The sequence below is a fragment of the Microtus ochrogaster genome, unplaced genomic scaffold (genome assembly GCF_000317375.1).
Source record: "Microtus ochrogaster isolate Prairie Vole_2 unplaced genomic scaffold, MicOch1.0 UNK66, whole genome shotgun sequence".
Taxonomy (NCBI): domain Eukaryota; kingdom Metazoa; phylum Chordata; class Mammalia; order Rodentia; family Cricetidae; genus Microtus; species Microtus ochrogaster.
In genome coordinates, this window is record NW_004949164.1 from 1,079,342 (window position 1) to 1,093,012 (window position 13,671).

Below are 13,671 nucleotides of genomic sequence, written 5' to 3' on the forward strand. Positions count from 1 at the left end.
GCAGAATGGAAGACAATGCGATTGTCTTTTGTTCTTCTCAGTACAGGTCTAAGACTTATTTTAGGGCATTGTTTATTTTACTGGCACAAACTGCCTTGGCACAACCTCAAAGACTAATTAGGATTTTACAATTTTTTTTTGTCACCAGACTTGAAAACATAATTGTTGAGGCAGGATTCCAATTTCAAAAAAAAAAAAAAAAACATCTATTGACTGTTCAACAATTAAGAAAAAAAACTTCCACAAAGTTTCTCTCAATGTGGTTACTCCAGAATTAAATCATGAGAAAAAAAAATTGTCTGACAATCTACTCAGGGAATATTGGCTGTAATCAATTTTGCCTAATGGCAAGTGTAACTGCAGAACTACTAGCCAAGACCCAGCGAACTCTTCCTCTCGGCCTTCTCCTATAAAAGTCTGGACCAGCAGGAGTGGGAGAAGGCTTGGAGGTTAAGAGCATCTACTGCTTTTGCAGAGGACTGCAATTTGGTTCCCAGCATCCACATCAGATAATGTATAACCTCCTGTAACTCCAGCTCCAGTGAATCTGACAACCTCTTCTGGCCTCTGAGGGCATTGTACTCTCAAGGACATACCCACACCACGCGTAGACACACACACACACACACACACACACACACACACACACAGAGAGAGAGAGAGAGAGAGAGAGAGAGAGAGAAAGAGAGAGACAGAGAGACAGACAGAGATAGATACACAGAGAGAGTTAACTAAAAAATAAGAATTAATCTTTGATAAAAGAATTATCTTTTTGCTGGGCGGTGGTGGCTCACACCTTTAATGCTAGCACTTGGGAGATAGAGGCAGACAGATCTCTGTGAGTTCAAGGCTACCCTGGTCTACAAGAGCTAGTTCCAGGACAGGCTCCATAGCTGCAGAGAAACCCTGTCTCGAAAAACAAAACCAAAAATAAAAAAAGAATTTTTTTTAAAAAAAATATGAACTGTGGAAAAGTTTTGTGCTGTGGAAGGAATCAAAAGCTTCGAAAAGGTATGGATTTCAGGAAGGGTCAAGGAGGCTCCTTGGGAGATTATTTTGAGTATTAAGAAGTGAGAATATAAGCCAATTATTTAGAATATCTGAAGTGTGGATATCTTACTTAGTTCTCTCCCCCACCTACACAAACTGGATAGTTTCTCTCATTCTCACATTAGACTTTGACAATCACTTTCTCTATGTTGCTAGTACACGGGCAATGCATCACATAGATCTCCAAATCTCTGATGAATTAGGAGCAGCGGAGCTACGTCCCCAGCACCCGGCCGCCTGCACGGCTAGCTTTATACCCGAAATAATTACACGGAAACTGTATTCTTTTAAACACTGCTTGGCCCATTACATCTAGCCTTTTCTCGGCTAACTCTCACACCTGGATTAGCCCATTTCTAATATCCATGTAGCTCACGAGCTGGCTTACCAGGAATGATCTTAACCTGTGTCTGCCTGGAGTGGGAGAACCATGGCGACTCTCTGACTCAACTTCTTTCTCCCAGCATCCTGTTCTGTTTTCTCCGCCTACCTAAGGGTTGGCCTATGAAATGGGCCTAGGCAGTTTCTTTATTAATAAGAAATCACTCCCACATCAAAATCCACTCCAGTTACTGTGCAGACAGCTCTCTGACCAGGAGTCTTCAGTGCTGAACCTGACTGAGAACCTTTGTACTGCTCTCTGTGGATATGGAAGTATGCTGGGGACAGCCTGTGCCTCTGTACACAAAACACTAAGCGCAGGTCTACCTGGCAAATATAGTCACCTGAGAAGTAACACATGCCTGTGTTCAAGTGTGTTCACATCCCAGCCCAGAACAATTAAATCCAGGTAATATAATACACACAGAGTCGAAAATCAATTGAGTTGGAAATTTAATTTCAGATTTGCTGTGTATAGGAAAACGGTTCAATCCCCCCACACACACACACACACACTTTGACCTTTCATTTATGTCATTCAGCCCATGTTCTTTATTCAAGACCCGTTTGTTGCTCGTCATCACTTCCCATCTGGTGAAGGAAGCTGGTAAGAGTGCACTGTCCCCAGGGATTACCTAGACTCTGCACCTTCCTTTCTGATGAGTCGGGATGCAGCCAAATTCAGAATTTTAAATCCATTTCTGCATCATTCACAGACCAGCTGTCTCTGCCTAGCAAAGTTCACACTGAAAGGTGGGGTCTGGCAGGTGCACAGGCAAGGACTTCCGTGTGGCTTGCATGTCCATCTCCGTTTGTCTTTGCAAGTACACTGTCTGGAGTTGGAAAGGTGGCCTGGGAACAACTCTCTCTGTCCCTTTGTGTGACACAAAGATCAGAGGAGAATAACCCTGTCTGGACAGAAGAAGCAGAAGGACTCTGGACACGCTGCACTGACGACTGCATACTTCCTGACCTCCGTATCTGTGCAACGAATAGCAAAGGCAGCTGCAGCCTTCCAGCTGGATTTTGACAATGAACAGTTGTGCAATTATAAAATTCTATTCTATTGTACCTCTTGTGGAGTAATTATAAGACTGTTCGTGTAATTTCATGTGTTGGTTATCATCATTGTTGAACTCTACGTTGTCATTAGAATAATCAGACAGGCTTTCAGACTAAGGTAAATACTAAGAGAAGCAGCTCCAACACCTGAAAGCAGCTGATTTAAGTCTCAGAATGTGTCTGTGCCGGCAAACTGAAACCAGTGTTTTGTATGAGGTCATGCTAACGTTGTTTTATTCTGACCTCAATCAGACCCCACATCTTTGACTTTAACCTACTAAAGCATCACTTCTCCCACTGTCACTGCCCTGTACCTTATGTCAAATCAGTGCATTTTCTAACAGGTACAGCTTGGTTCCTCACCTCCAGCCCAGGATATGAGACACTTGGTACAGTCTAGAAACTGATTTGTGCTGCTCCCATCTAGCAAGTAGAGGCTGTCACACGGTATACAAGGTAGCTCAAGGCTACAAAGCCCAAACTTGCATCTCCAATGAGATCTTCCCCTTCTCCTCCTCTAGCAAATCCATCTCTAGCTATCCTTTTAAGATATATAGTCCCCTATCTGACCCATTCAAGAATTCTCTACTGTCCTCAGGGTAATAGGAAGATGAATCCTAAGCTGTCATAATATCTTGCTTCTTGCATGGGGTTCTGTAGATCTCAGTGCTCCAGAAAGACTGAAATGTTTATCATCCCCTAATATGCCCATCCTTTATATATGTCCACAACATGTGCCAGCTGGATCCCTGAGTCAGGATTGTGACTTTTTCACTTTGGTATGCACATTAAGGATCTTGTTGAAATACAGACTGTCTTGTGATGTGTGGTGGGCAGGGCCATGCGTTTCTTGAGGCTCCCAGGTGGCACTGACGCTATAACGATACTTTGGTATAACCATAATATACATATATATATATATATATATATATATATATATATACCTTGAATAGTGTTGGCTAGGAGCTAGAATAGTGTTTCTCAAGTGTTAGAGGACAGCAGAATGACCCAAGAGACTGAGCATGAAAATGATATGAAAAACAAACGAGTAAGGACAGGAAGGACATCCTGTGGTGCCCAATTAAGTACATCTAGTATGAAAATTTGCATCTCAAAAAGGCTATGTACTGTATCTTGAGTTAGAAAGCCTCCCATATTTCTACCTTACTTTCGACCATCTCCTTTCTGCCAAATGTCTGAGTTATCATCATTCCCTACAGGGTTCCTAAAAAGCCCTATTAGTGCCTATACTTTGGACTCCACAAGTAATGCTGAAAACTGGGATGAGCTGAAGACAACCCTATGCCTTAGACATGGGGGTTGCTCCTCTAGTCCTAGGATGCTGGGAAAGTATCCCAGAGACCCACACAATAGCTCCTTTATAGTCTGAAAATGTTGTCAGTTCTAGGCCAGGATGGAAGTAACATTAATGCCCACAAGTACACCTCATACACACTCAGGGCTGGTGGAAAGCAACTGTGTCTCCCTATCAGCATCTCCTTAACTATTCAAGAAGGATAAAATTGTTTTGTTTGAAAGCATTTTGAAGATTGCTTTCAAAGCATTCCAGAAGGAAATGTTTGAATAGCTGACAAAAACAAGCAAGACATATTTGGGAAAAGCACAGTGTGAGGGTGGCCATGAGGGTGGAGCAGATGGCTGGGCTCCAATTCCAGGAACCAGCACAAGTCCCTATACAGGAGACAGAATGAACGTGGGACATGGAGACAAGAGCAAGAAGTGCATCTGGGTAAACACTGGATTTGGGTCCAGTCATCCAGACAACAGAGGGGTCTTTTGTGAGAACCATTCCTTGACTTAATCAACTCTTCTTGTTGTCTTTTTTATCTCCCCAGAAATAGACTAGAAGTGGCTCCAATATTTGTTCACTACCATTTTTGGCCAAGATCTGCCAGAAAATTGAATTGTATGTATACTATTTCTACTGTCCATATAGTTAGGACATCTCCTTGCTTGTCTTTGTGTTCTGTGGGCTAAACTGATATTCATAATTAAAAGGCATCCTTCTGAAATTGGTCATGTTTCCTGCTCAAAACATGGCTTGTATAGAAACAAACAGACAAACTTACTTTGAACAAAACAATTTTTGAAAATATATCACAGGCATCCTTAGCCCCAGTGAGTAGTGTCCACGAGAGGGTTTCAGGCAATCATGGTTTAACACTTGGGGAAGCCTCTTCTTGCCACATAATGTATGGATGAGGTTGGCTGCAACATTCTTTACAGCTGCTAGGATTTTTGTCTGACTTGGGTGGTGAGGGAATGAAGAAAATTCAAGCACATAGAGAGATAGAAAGAAAGGCTGGGGTTAGGTGAACCTGGTTTCTGATGGAGAAGCCTCAGGATCCCTAAAAGTCAGTGATTTATTGTATAGAGTTAAACAGAGAGGCAGGAGTAGTGCAGACACCTGAACAAGGAAGAGGGGTTATCACATCACTAAACAAGGAGGCAGGGTTTATGGCATACAGCTGAACCAAAGAGGCAGGGTTAATCTCTGTAGGAGCAGGGTTGGTAGGGAGTAGTCTTCAGGCAGTAACTATGAAGGAGGGGAGGTGGTGGACATCTTCCACGCACACTACCAACATATATACATGGCCAGAGGGAGGCTTTACTCTCTGAGCTCACCCTAAAGAGAAGGCTTTGCCATTTTTCCACAAGTCTGTATGGTCCTTTACATGGTTATGCCCATGTCAGCAGCAGACATTAGCTCAGGAACCCTCTCACTCAGGGCTTCCTCCACATCTCACCATCAGCCCTGCTAATGGCTATAACCACAGAAAGACACTGCCCAAAATTCTCCACCACCACCCTCTACCCTCACCTTCCACCAGCACACACTCACGTCAATGTAATTTCCAAGGCTGAAGGACGAAGTTCAACAGCTGACCATCAGCCCAGCAAGCACAGGGCACTTGGTTCAGTCCCCAGTGTTGTAAACAACTGCAAAACTATCCCAGATCTTAGCTTCACCCTATGTCTGAGCTTAAACTAAATATCATAGAATTAATATTACAAACAGCAAGACAAATGATGACTTATGAAGCAAAATAGTCCAGCTTTTTTCTTGCTCTCTGTGTTAGTAAGAGAGGACAGCTGTAACGAAACACACACACACACACACACACACATTCTCTATCTCTGTCTCTCTCTTCCTCCCTCCTCCCTCCCTCCCTCCCTCTCTCTTCAACCCTTTAATGAGGCCCCATCCCCTTCAACAGTGCCACCACCTAGCAACCAAGACCTCTACACAGAAGCATCTATGGATGTTTCATCTCTAAAGCACAACTTCAAGCCTTAAAAAAGTAATTCCCCAGGCCATTGAGGACCCAACCCCCTCACCCCTGGGTATATTTAGTTCCAAGCAACTTTTATACCCCTTTTATTTTTTGTTTTATTTTATTTGGTGGTTTATTTATTCATTTTTAATCTTGAGTTGATTTAAAGAACTTGAGTCACTTAATGCCTTAAGGCCTGTTTCCCCTTACCTAAAATCAAAACGTAAATTGAGTCCTTTTTCCCTCAGAATCATCTGAGAAATTTAAAAACCAGATTCCTTGACCCTAGACCTAATAAAAGGCCACTACATTTTCCCAACCATTCTCTAGGTAAATCTTGGATGATTTGTCCTCAAATCTGACTCCTGGCTATCTATGTTCAATGATTATCTGCATGTCAGGAGACAGAGCTAAAATAATACACGCACAAGTGATGCTTTAATGGTTTAATGATGTGAGACATTCGCGTAGGACCACAGCAGCATCTGCTCTGCCGCCTATTTTCTCTTGCTTTCCTGTGGGAGTCCCGTGACTTTATTCCATTCTGCCCCAGCCTAGCTGTCTTAGGAAGAGAAGGAGAGGCTTGAGAATGCTTACAAGTGCAAGAGGCAGGCTACGGGTATGCTCTAAGGAGCTAAGTTCCTGCTGCTTCTGTGACAAAATGGCACAGTCCTGGAAACTAGAAATTCAAAACCAAAGACAGCAGGACTGTGCTCCTCTAACAGATGCTGTGGATAGAATCGTTCGTTGCCTCTTTCTGGATGCTTTGGTACCCATCAATCCTTTCAGCTACATCCCTCTGATCCCTCCACTTTTTATTCAATCATTTCCTCCACCGCTTCTACCCATGGGGGGTGTTGTTTTACCTCGTACAGTCTGCCAGTCATATTTGACGAAGGTCCATTTTAAGGACTGCAAATTAACCTAATTACATCTGCAAAGACCTATCTGTATTAAGGCCAGGTTCACAGCTACTGGGAGAGGATCATAATTTAAGTCATGTTAAAAGTTTTCCCGTCTACCACTCATTATCTCTTGAGCTTCATGGGGACTACACTTGCTGAAGATCTTTAGGCTCCTCCGAGGAAGGAGGAGGCAGCGATGATTCTGACCCACATCCAGAGTCTCTGAAGAACCAGAGTTACAAACTTTTCCTAGCTCATCTGCCAACAAGAGTCCCGCAGCCAGTTGGCCAGAATCCCAGAAGCAGCAGCTTTTCTCTTTCTGTGGCTAGGGTTAGGTGCAGGGAGCCTCAGGTTATGAGGAGAAGGGACTGTCAGACATGAAAGAAGATGCTTCAAGGCTGAGGTACAGCCGCCTCCCTGGGTGTGCAATCATTTCATCATGCCGGGTTTGACTGAATTGGGAACCCCCTCTCTTTAATGGTACCATTGAAGTTTCCAATGATATCCAAGTGACAATACTTTAATTGAAACACCTTTAAATTTTGAATTCAGGAGCATCTAGGGCCATGGATTTTCTTGGCCCAACTTAAGAGAAAAAATATTCCTTTATGATAAAAGCAAAACCAGCATGTTTTATTCTTTTTTTTAAGTCACTGTGCTCTACTTATAATTTGTACCACACCATACATGTATTTGGTGATTTATGACTTACAGAGCACGCATAAGTGCAGCCTTGTTTGCCCTTTATACCAACCCGTGGTGTAGTAATCATCAAGATAACAAATTAGCTGGTGCTTTCTATGCATGGAGGACCATTGCGTACATGGAGGCAGGCACTATTATTGTCCCCTTTCAAACAGGTAACGTTATCCTCCAGTGGCCACAGATCTGGTAGCCACAGACCAGCTTCTGCGCTCATTGACCCTCTAGACTCTCAGCCCTCTTCTTTAGCTGAGAAAATGGGTTGTAAATGTCCTCTACACTTGTTCTGAGCTCCATTTATTTGATCTGCTTGGATGCTCTTGATTCAAAAGACCATTACAAAATTCCACACAGTTTAGTTTCCAGGCACAGCTTCCCCCTGCCGCATGACTGCAATCTTCTGCTGTCCTTTATCTGATTTCCCCCAGATGGAGGGGAAAGTGGGGTGGCCATTTTGAAGCAGGAAGAGTCTGGTAGTAAGGTGTGGAGGTGGCCTCCCTCTCAGAGTATCCATCACTTTGGTCTTATTTATGTTAGCTATCATGCCTGTGTCCTTAGCTACCCAGTTCCATTAAGTCATTACCAGCTAATAACCATTAAATACCCAAGATTCTGAGAGTGAGTGGTTAAAATAGACATTTTCCTTAACAGAGTGTGCAAAGGGTACAGAGACAAATTGGAGTTGTCTCAGTCACTGTTCTATTGCTGTGTAGAGTCTCCATGACCATGGCAACTCTATAAAGGAAAGCAATTAATTGGGGCTGGCTTATCATTCAGAGGTCGCATGGTGGGGGAGTGGTGGCATGTAGGCCGATATGGTGCTGGAGAAGTTGAAAGTTCAACATCAGGGCACAGGCAGCGGGAAGAGAGAAAGACACTAGGCCTCTCTTGAGCATTTGAAACCCCAAAGCCCAGACCCCAGAGACACACTTCCTCTAACAATACCACACCTCCTAATCTCTGCCAAGTACTTCCACTCCCTAATGACCAAGCATCCAAAGATAAGAGCCTCTGGGGGCCACTCCTGTTCAAACCACCACAGGAGTGCTGGGATTCAATTGACTAGATCCAAGTTGTAGTCTCCCATTTGCTGGGTCCCATAGCATAAACCCATGTCTCCTACAAGTCCAAGTCATTTATTCCACCTCCTCAAATGGCCCACGTTAAATACAGAGAAACTGTGGGTTGAATAGAGAGCAATGACTGGCTGAGTGCACCTGACATTCCCTCACAGACGCTGGGTTTTATTTTTAGATCAGCAACAGTCACATAAACAGCCAGTATCTGAACATGTTGATTTTCACAGGCATCATTTTTTCCTTAGCTCACAGGGTGTTTGTTTTCTTTCCTAGATCTATAAAGAAGGCTGTGCCATTCAAAGACGGCGATTCCGACAAATACAGTGTTTCCCCAGTGAGTACCACCGGGGAGGAATAGGCGTCCGTTCCATATGGTGTCTCATCTACACATTTCTCTCTGTTAATAAGGCAAGACTGAACTTCATTTGATGAACATACATCAGTTCACAATTTTTAAGGACTTTTTGACTTCACAAAAATATTAGCCATCAAAGCAAACCATAGGCCCAGTTCTGTTTCTTCCTCCCTGACATCGTTCCCAACTACAGTTCTCCACGGGGCTAGTGTTACCAGGGTGGTGTCTATGATTTTGGAAAAAGCTGCCTGAGCTTGCTTTTTTGAGTATGTACATGGATTGGTTTAGAGCTGTTAGGATGCCAGCGAGGTTTCTGGGGAAACAAGCAAGCGGCCTATTCTGAACTCACCACAGGGTGAGAGACCACAAGGAAGAACACTGTCCGATGGAATTTTGACTCCCGATTGTTTTAAGCTCTTCAGTAATGTACAAATCCAAAGGATTTAAAATTGTCATACATTATTTTTTTGAATTATCAAATGAAAAGATCCATCACTGACCAAATAGTTGAAATATTATATACCCTGGGAAGACTGGTGGCTAACAAAACAACTTAGGAAGTTGGACAGTCCTGATGTTTCTAGGAGTATACATGGATACATATACAGACACAAACACACACACAAACACACACATCACATTCATACATGTAAGGACGCACACATATATGTACATGCATATATATGCATACATAAACTCATACCCTAACATCGTCACATACAGGCATACACTCACTATCACCCATAAACATACACTCATTTATTTATACATACACTCCCACCTATTTCTGGGTTTGGTGTCATATTATATTTTACCTCACATAGCTTATCTTATATTAATCTTAATTTCCCTACTGATCTTCGATACTTGAGTGAAAGACTGCAGATAGATAGCCTGATTAGCCTTCACCGTGGTCGGGGTCAAAGCTGGACTAACCCCCTTCTGTGCGCGCTCTTCAATTTCAGACATTGCGGGGCTACCACTGGCGAGGGAGAGACTGCAATGACCACAACAAGACCGTGTACCCAGGCAGAAGGTACCTTTTACTGGAGGCGTGAGACACCAGGGCTTTCCCCAACCTGGGGAGCCCTAATTGCCGAAAGAAGGGTCCTGCATTTATTCATGGACACAGTTGTTTATCCAAACACGCTTACCACAAACCTGATACTGGCAAAGCACTTGGGGTACAGTTAGGCACCAAACAAAACAAAGTTGCCCCTTCAATGGCATGACATTCTATTGAGAGAAACTAGCTATACAAAAAATGACCGTAGACATTGACACAACCCCCAAAAAAGTTCTCCCACTAAGGTGGACCCAGGAGTTGTTCCTGTACCCTTAGAGCAAGGTATGGACTCCAAATAACATGACACATATCCTGCTTGAGCCATGGACTGATGGAAAGCAACCATAGCTATGCCTTCAAAACCCAGCTGTGCCACCCTTTGCAGTCACGGGGTTGCAGTGCTGCAGCAGCAAGGTGCCCAGGTGCTGCTCAGCTCGCAGGCAGCGGTTGCAGCTGCCCCTTACTGAAGAAAATGGACTGCAGACTTACTCCTTATGCACACCATCCCACAACAACACAGGCCACAGGACCCCCCTCCCCTCCGTCACTGGAAAGGCTGGCTTCAAGCCTAGGTTCCAGAAACGCTCCAAATCCAGACTGCGGATGCTAAGTGGCAGCTTTTGTATGTCACAGCACATATGGGGTGCTCTTCCTTGAAGAACACTGCTATCTTACAGTGGCATTTCCTGAGACACCCGTTCATGGAACTAGCATTCACTGAACATCCCTTATATACCAAAGACTAAGGCTGATGCTTTCTTCATAGGCCAGACAACTGGGATGCCCATCAGGACACCAACTGTAATGGCATTTGGGTAAGCAATGAGTTAAAGTTGAATCTCGTCTCTTTCTTTCTGACCTCCCCAGTGTGTATTTTCTTAGGCCACACTGGAAAGTGAGAACCCAGGTAACTTCCCCTGTTCCTTGTATGAGGATCAAGATTTTCCATCACATAGGAAGGTCATCAGTGGCATTGTCAGAACTGAGGTTACCTTAAACAGCTGTTGTAATCTATACCGCAGTCTCCCCTAATTCTTTTATTCTGTTTGAGCAGTGTGATGAAAGGGGAGTCGGTGCTAGCACCTTTACAGCACCCACACAGCTGTTGGGAGGAGCCAGAGGGTGTCGCCATTTTGTTACAGCCATTTGTTTTCTTTCATAAGCCTTTTCTGGTGCCATAGAAATGACCCTACATGTACCACTCACACCCCAAAGTTTCTAATTTTTGCTGCTCCAATTCTCTAAACATAATGGGTTTATAGCTTTCAGGGAGGGAAAAGGAAAGAAAACAGGAAGCCACCCCAATACTTACCCGTGGTAAGCAATGGCTGCAGATTCGTGTGTTACAGTCATCTTATATTTACGTGATTTGAGGGTCCTTGTGGAGAACAAAGAAACCAACTTACAAACACAAATTCAAGTATGAAAGTAAACAATTATTTAGAAACATGAAGATAATCCTAATGAATCATCAGAGTCTTAGAAAGTCTGGTCCATTTCTTTGGGGGTCTTTTTTCTCACAAGCCTGAAGTGCTTAAATAGAAACACTTACATCCTATCAATGACAGTGTGGCTCTCTGTTCTACCTAGAATAGTGGTTCTCAACCTTCCTAATGCTGTAACCCTTTAATATGGGTCCTCATGCTGTAGAATTTTTACCCATAAAATTATTTTATTACTACTTCATAACTGTAATTTTGATATTTTTGAGTCATACTGTAAATATCTGATATGCAGGATATATGATATATGAGTCCCAAGAGGGTCTCAACCCAAAATTTGATAACAGCTGACCTGGAATGTTCTGGAGCTCCCAGCCATTCCCAGCCCTGCCACAGGCAGGAGCTATGCAAACAAGGAGCCTTGAAGATAAAGATTCCTGACTTTGAAAGAAATCATTGCTTCATTTTGCTGCTTAGGTCTTTTTCTCGCCCCAGGAAACCAGTAGCTCAGTTTTGTGCCAGCAATCTCTATGGTGTGCATCAGGATCTGTGGCTTCTGTATATAAACAACAAGACAGATAGCTGTGTCAACCTCAAACATTTTACCCTAAGTCATGCTTCCTCTTTATGGGGCAGAAAATCTGCATTAGAGCCCTAAGGTGTAGCGGACCCCAAGTTAACTCCTTTTGTGATAAATCCAAGTTTGGTTGTCTTATCTCAGGACGAAGGATTAACATGTGGGAATGCTTTCTTTGTTCCATGGTCCTCACAAAGATGGTCCCCTCACCATGTTTGTGACATGATATCCCACCTCCATAAAGAAGTGGCCAAGCAAAGACTAAAAGAAAATCCACCATGAACTCAGAGGGCAAAATGTGAAGCTTATCACCACTAACTAGAGAGACTCAGCAGCTTCATGTAGTAACATCCGCCCCTTTCTGCAGAGGAAAAATTACCCAGAACCACAAAGTCAAAAACAAGGAGCCTGCAGCCATCAAGACCTGTGTTGCCATTGTCATACAGTGTCGCCTGGCTCCATTGTTGACTGTGGTGTGAATAGGTGTTTGTGTGGGGAGGGGTGGCTCTGGTCGTTGGTTAATTACAGGAGTCACAAGGGCAAAGAAGGTGCGACGCTTCTGTTTCCTTCCTCACTTCCCAGCATAAAGTTTCCATGTGTATTTGGAGTCTTCAAGATCAGGAACAAGAACTCGCTGTTCCTATCATATTTATGGCCACCAACCACTTTTGTCTTAAAATAACACTGATGTCACCAAGGGACAGGTGCTCCGCTGTCTCGCTTTGGTTTGGAGGTTTGACTGTGATGATCCAGTCACACTCAGGACCAACTGCCCTTCTTGGGTTTCTTAATCCTGGGGTTGTTGACATTTGAGTTAGAAACATCATCTTATAAACTGTAAGGTGTGTGACAGCCTCCTATGCCTCTGTCCACAAGATGTCAAGAGCATCCCCATTCACTGTGACAACCACAAGTGTCTCCCTACTTCATCAATGTCCCCTGGATTGAATGTGGGATGAAAGGGTGAAATGGATGAAAATTGATGTTTCTGAGATGTCTGGATGCTATGATTTCCAGCTTAGAGATTGTAGAACATACCATTGACCTACTACATCCCCAAGACTCAGTCAGCCCTCAGTGCTCCAAGGAGAGTCATTCCTGTTCCTTCTCCTCTTCTAAATGGTTGCCCCAGATTGCTCTGAGCGAATGGGCCTCATTTCTTCTTATCCTCCCGTTCTATACTCAATTCCTCTTAAACCCAGCTCATTACATGGAGTATCACTAAGTTGGATTAGGGGCCCAAAAGGCTTCAAAGGGTTTTATCTATTGATTTGCCTTTGCATGTTAAATTCAGTTGGGAAGGATTTAGTGTATGTGCCTCATAAATTTAAAACCACGCTGCTAATCTCTTTATTCCTCTTCTAAAGGGTATTGATCCAAAAGATGGAATTCCATATGAGAAGAAATTCTGCGAAGGTACGAACTAAAAGTCAGTGTCCTACTACAGTGGGGGCTTCTTTTCTAGTTGAGTCAAACTGAAGAGAAAGGAATCACCTTTGTGAGGCGGAGTCTGAGGGTAAGAGTTGAAGTGCCCAGTTAGATTGGCTTTCTGAACTGATCAGAAAAAAAACAGGCAGAGAAGAGGCAAATCTGGAAGATGAAGAATGTAATTTGTTTAATTGGCTCTTCCACTCGGGGATGAGAAACCTTAATGATAACATTAGGGAAGAGTGCAGGGCAGATGACAGAGTAATCAAAAGCTGGGACTTTTTTAAATAATGAATGACATAGGACGTAATACTTTAATCATTTGCAT

General features: G+C 43.4%; 1 protein-coding gene across 1 annotated transcript in view; it reads left to right on the forward strand.

The window, feature by feature from the left end:
- Positions 1–13,671, forward strand: part of Aoah (acyloxyacyl hydrolase) — a 191,835-nt gene that overhangs the window by 74,986 nt on the left and 103,178 nt on the right. Inside the window, 5 exon segments of the mRNA XM_005369893.2 lie at positions 4,350–4,420; positions 8,749–8,809; positions 9,796–9,866; positions 10,663–10,711; positions 13,283–13,331. Of these exon segments, the coding sequence (XP_005369950.1) occupies positions 4,350–4,420; positions 8,749–8,809; positions 9,796–9,866; positions 10,663–10,711; positions 13,283–13,331 (301 nt within the window).